The sequence below is a fragment of the Ciconia boyciana genome, chromosome 9 (assembly GCF_034638445.1).
Source record: "Ciconia boyciana chromosome 9, ASM3463844v1, whole genome shotgun sequence".
Lineage (NCBI taxonomy): Eukaryota > Metazoa > Chordata > Aves > Ciconiiformes > Ciconiidae > Ciconia > Ciconia boyciana.
This window is the reverse complement of record NC_132942.1, coordinates 3,866,486-3,871,700: the sequence shown is the minus strand read 5'-3', so window position 1 is coordinate 3,871,700 and position 5,215 is coordinate 3,866,486. Positions and strand designations below refer to the sequence as shown.

The window sequence follows — 5,215 nt, the reverse complement described above, 5'->3', positions numbered from 1 at the left end:
CGGGAGGGAGCTGCCCCCCCCTCCGCCGCAACGGCCTCGTGGTGCGGCGGGTAGCAAGGGTGCGGAGCCAGCGGGCAGGAAGGACACCGAGCCCGGAGGGGAAGGGGGGAGCTGAGCGGCCCTCTGCGCAAAACCGGCCGCCGCCGCACACCGAAGTCCTGGCGCTCCTTCGCGTCCGTGGGTGGCTTCTGTCGGAGGTCTCCTTTTCGGTGCCCCGGGGCAGCGCTGAAATAATAGTCACTGTTCAGAGCGGAGGAGGCACCGCATCTAAAGACATCACTATTTCTTTAGAGGTATGGAGATAATTACTGGGGAGAATCCAGCCCTGGGCCTCTCCAACTAACCGGGCAGTAGAGGCAAGAACGCTCCCATTTATTGCTCAAAATCTCAAATCTTTATTAATAAAATACTTCCTAGCTTTATCTTCAGTAATACCAAAGTTTTATCAGTGCAGTTTCCTTTTAATACACAGAAATACAGGACCTCAGCTTTCCAAAGGGGAAAGATACAGCCACCAGAAAAATACCTGACAAATTATGTTGTAGGGGCATGAGCTCTTTGCCAAACAATAAATTTTACTGCTGTCTTTGTTTCTTCTTAGCTTAATTTGCACTCTAAAGCTTCCTATCAGGGTACTAGGGTGAGCCTCCACCATGTATAAATGCTATGCAATCAAATAAGTAAAAAGACATACAACGTACCAGTCCATACCTTATTCAAAGTCTTCCATGCTGATTATAACTAATACCCATACCCATTCTTTATGTAGCCTCAGCTGCGGACTGTGCAACCAGCAAACATGTTAGTAGAAATTTAAATAATCTCAAGACTGGTCTTGCTAATTTAGGCAGGTGATCTGTGCCTCAGAAGTTTCATGCTTTAATCCTGTAAGAAAGTGCCTGAAAAGGTTACGCTAAAAACCTAGTTTATTTAAAAAAAAGAGTAAGGACAATGAATGCAATTTAATTCTACAGGAATGCGGTAAATAAGTTGTGTATACACACACAATGAGGTGAGCTTTGAAAGTTACTCGAAATCTTATGAAGAACTGCCACTAAGTCAAAACTCAGAGCGAACAAGAAAACCAGCATCTAACCCCAGCACCAGAGGCAGGAAATAGTCACCCTGTCAAGAGCTGCGTAGCACGCTTCTGAATTGTTATTGCTGGTATACAATGGCATAACTCATTTGAAGTAAACTTATTTTTTTAAAACATCTTTTTCTTCATAGTTCATTTTCCTGACAGTCACGCTAATTTAGTAGTATCACCATTCACCAGTGTTTTCCTTTAAAATGTGATATTTTTCGGGAATACACAAGCCAAAAACTGAGTATGATCTCTGTGGGCTAACACATCCTAATTCTATAGTCTTTACCACATCGTCCACATAGAAGCTTTACTTCATATGTCTGTAGGATCTGTAAAACAAGATCCTCAGATTCTACCAGAGCAGAAGCAGCTCTGCCCCTGTGCCAAGCAGTGCCACACACACAGGCCAACGTGCTGTAAAAATCTTACTTATCTAAAAAGCTCAGGGACCTCTCAAGAGCAAAGTAGAACTGTATTACCTATTTACATTAAAGCCCATGAAAAATCAGCTGATCAGAGCAGCTTAATAAATACTTTTTTAGTTCATGCTTTTTCATATTTGTTTACTTACCACGTTAATCGCCACGAATTTGCTTTTTACAGATTCAGTAGTTGATAAATAAAGCAGATTTCTAGTCAATATTATAAATTACACTAAATTCAACAGTTCATCCTTATGTACTTCTAGTCCATACAAATTCCCGCTTTACCAATAAGTGGAGAATTCTGTCCCTATATCAGCATCTCGGATTATTCCTGATGTTCATGCTCCTGTCCCGGGATCAGCCACCGAATGCTCTCCGTTCGAACGGTAGCGTACATGACAAAGCTAGCCAGAAAGAGCAAGGAAAAGAGAAGCAGCCAATCTATGCCTTTTGTCAGAACGCTAGGCAGGGGGCCTTCCCAGTCTTCCTCGGTCACAGCCACGTCGCTTTTAGCTTCTATGCCTGAAAAAAGCAAGCACTTAATCAACGCCAGTAATAATCATTAAATACAGAGAAGCTGGTTGTATTTGGAGCTTTGTTCCTCTTCTCAGACTAAGGTGTATGTACCGGTAGACTTAAAATTTTGGTGAGACAGTCCTTGTATTTTTAACATCTGTCTAGCCTATAGTTTACTTAAGTAAAAACAAAAGGCTATCGATGTGTATATATATTTTCATAATAGGAGAAGGCTTGTTCTGTCTTTCCACAGCAGAGCCCTGTGTAAGTTTGTGGGGTTTTTGTTTGTGGAGGTTTTGAGTATTTCTGCTCTATTAGCAAATATAACATATATATATAATTCATAATATAGTAAGTCATAATATATATAATGTCAATAATATATATAATAATGTCAATATATATAATGTCATAATATAACATAATATAATAAATATAAATTCTGGCTCTTAACAGAGGCTCTCATAGGCCTAGACATGTTTTTTGTTTTGTTTTTCTTTACAGAAGCACAGAAGGACCAGAGAGCTGGCTGGTGCTGAGCTCGCAACGTGGACAGGCAGATCACGGAAACTGGAATCCTTTTGCCTCCTCCAGCACAAGAAACGAAACCATCTTATCCCCCAGCTGCCGTCAGCCTTACATGGCTCTGGCAATGATCCCAGGTTCATCTGCCTTTATTCCCAAATTAAATATTTGGGCAGAAGGATGTGCTCGATCCTTCTAGCACCCTCTCTAGCTAAACCCCACTGTTTCCCCCTACTCTGTGACAGCAGCCCAATAAGTTGAGTCTCTGCTTTCAGCACGCCCTGAAATCCAGCTCACTATAGCAACTGATTATACAGACCTCTGCCGGGTCCTCTCAGGGTCTTCATGAAATTCATTTTAAAGAACAAACAAAAGGGAGAGGAAAGCCCAGTTTGGAGCTAAAAGCCAGCCTGTTCTTCCTACTGACACATCAGGGCTGATTTACATACCTGTTTGATTAAAAATGAAGTCTTTCAGTGTTTCCAGCGTTCTGTCTGTATGATTAAATCTAGCCATAGGTTTAGCACCTTGGAAAAGGAGAATATTGGGTACAGCCACAGTCCCAAATCTAGTCGATAAACTGGTGGACATAAAGCAAATACAAAGCATGAAGGAAAAGAAATCCACTGGAGGAAGAAACAAAGGTAGTCACAATACAGGAAGTGTCAGTTTTACCAAATTAAATTGTCACTTTATAGGGAAAAATAATTAAAAAAAATCACTCTTGTTTTTAAAACACACAACTCGCTAACGGAAACAAACTGATGGCAGAGCACAGGAAGTGTAAATTACCTGCTGTGCTGAGATGCATCCAGTGCCAGGAAGCGAAGAGTTGGAAACGCTCGAGGTAAAGAATTAAAATGAGGTGCCAGACTGGCAGAAAAGCGGCACCACGGCGTATAGAACAAGACTAACGTACAGTCACTGCTGTTTGGGTTTAAGAACTCCATCAAGTCCTTCGAGAAAGCAGAAGAAAAACAAACACGGACAATTACATATTTCACAGAGTTAAATTCTACACAGGAATGCATCATTCAGCAATCAGTTAGATACTTGACCATATTTATCATGTAGCTGCACATTTGTTTAACCTTTTTAAAACAGATGCAGAAGGGTATTTAACCTTTTCTAAAGGTTGTTTTAAAAGTTTATTACTTAAAAAAAACCCCAACAAAACATAACCATTACAAGAAACAAGCTAGAAGTAGGCACTGATGCTGGCAGTAAGTACCATTAACAATTTCAAAGAGAGACACTAATCCATGCAGGACAAAAGCTCACAGTTTACTGCAGGCACACAGATGAGACACACAGGCATGTGGACCGAGCTGTATCTCCATTTTTTTCTGCTCAGAATGACATGAAAAGCCTCACTGCTCAGAGGTTTCCTCTTTTCAATAGCACAGGGGATGTTAGGCAAGGCAATTCACTAAGTCAAGCGCCGAAAGAAACACGCACACGGTGCTGACGGGGCATCCTTCACCATCCACTCGCGTTCACAGTACCACCAAGCAGCGAGCCGGGCGAGGCGCTCACCTGAGACACGTTCAGGATCTGCAGCGTGAAGCGGTCGATGCCGGTGATGTTTCTTTCCTCACAGTTCACTTTGGGAGCTTTGGCGCTGTCGGTGCTATTCGACTCCTCGGCGGGCGCGGGCAGCACCGTCTCCAGCACGGCCTGCTCCCGGCCCTGGCCGCCCGCCTGGCCGAGGGGAGCCGCAGGGCTGCTCCCCGCGCCGCACGCATCGCCTCCGGCCGCCGCATCGCAAGCCCCCTTGGCGACGGCGGACGCCTGGCCGTCCCTCGGCTCCCCCGGCACCACCGAGAGCACCACGGCCTGCTGCGCGGGGAGCCCGCTGCCCAGCATCGCGTCCGCCATCTCCGCAGTCCGGTACCGCACCGGCTCGCCGCCGCCCTGCGCGGAGCCGCCCCCGGGGGAGCGGGGCTGCCCGCCGGCGCTCTGCTCCGTCACCGCCCCTGCGCCGGGAGGGAGAGAGAGGTCAGCTCCGCGCTGCGGCCGAGCCCCGGCCTCCCCGCGCACCGCCCGGCCCGGGGAGGCCCCGCACACGCCGCCCGGCCCCTAGAGCCCGCCGCGGCTGCCATCGCCGTCACCGCCGGCCTCACCTGCAGGGAGGGCCCTACCGAGCCAGGCCAGCGCCAGCAGCACCCGCCACATCCTCGCCGCGGCCGCGGCCGCGGCCCGGGCCCCGGCCGCCTCCACAGCGCTGCGTCTCCCCGGACAACGGCCGCTTCCGCCGGAGCCCCGGTCCGCTTCCGCTTCCGACGCGCCACCGCCATGCGTGCGTGCGTGCGTGCGTAGCGCGGCGAGGGCGGCGTGCCGCCATCTTGTGTGGGCTCGGGGCGGGCAGCGGCGGCTGCGCTGCCGGTAGAGGCCGCGGCGGGGCTGGGCACGGCGGTTCCGCCCAGGGACCGGCTCTGCGCGTTTGCTGTCGGGAGGGCGAGCTGCGCCGAGCGGGCACTCCTCCTCCTCCTCCGACCGCTCGCCCTGTTTATATTTCTGTGGCGGGGGGGCTCCGGGCGGGGGGGGCAGCGCAGGCCGCAGCGGCGGGGACGCGATCGCCACAGCTGCGTTCGTCTGCGTGCTCCAAAAATAAAAGAGTCCTGTGTTCCTGATCCTCAAATGAGGGGACGGAAATCGG

General features: G+C 48.9%; 1 protein-coding gene across 1 annotated transcript; it reads right to left on the bottom strand.

The window, feature by feature from the left end:
- Positions 1-908: 908 nt before the first annotated feature.
- On the bottom strand, positions 909-4,844 carry TXNDC15 (thioredoxin domain containing 15). The gene is made up of 5 exons (XM_072871933.1): positions 4,680-4,844; positions 4,093-4,532; positions 3,349-3,512; positions 3,006-3,136; positions 909-2,037 (listed from the first exon to the last, which is right to left on the bottom strand). The coding sequence occupies exons 1-5, from the start codon at positions 4,729-4,731 to the stop codon at positions 1,841-1,843; spliced, it is 984 nt and encodes a 327-aa protein (XP_072728034.1). The 5' UTR covers positions 4,732-4,844; the 3' UTR covers positions 909-1,840.
- Between the last annotated feature and the right edge of the window lie 371 nt (positions 4,845-5,215).

Coding starts and splice junctions, on each gene's coding strand:
- TXNDC15 (XM_072871933.1), bottom strand. CDS start 4,731: ATGTGGCGGGTGCTGCTGGCGCTGGCCTGGCTCGGTAGGGCCCTCCCT. Junction 4,533..4,679: donor CGGTAGGGCCCTCCCTGCAG/GTGAGGCCGGCG, acceptor CTCCCGGCGCAG/GGGCGGTGACGGAGCAGAGC. Junction 2,038..3,005: donor CTTCATTTTTAATCAAACAG/GTATGTAAATCA, acceptor TGCTTTTTTCAG/GCATAGAAGCTAAAAGCGAC.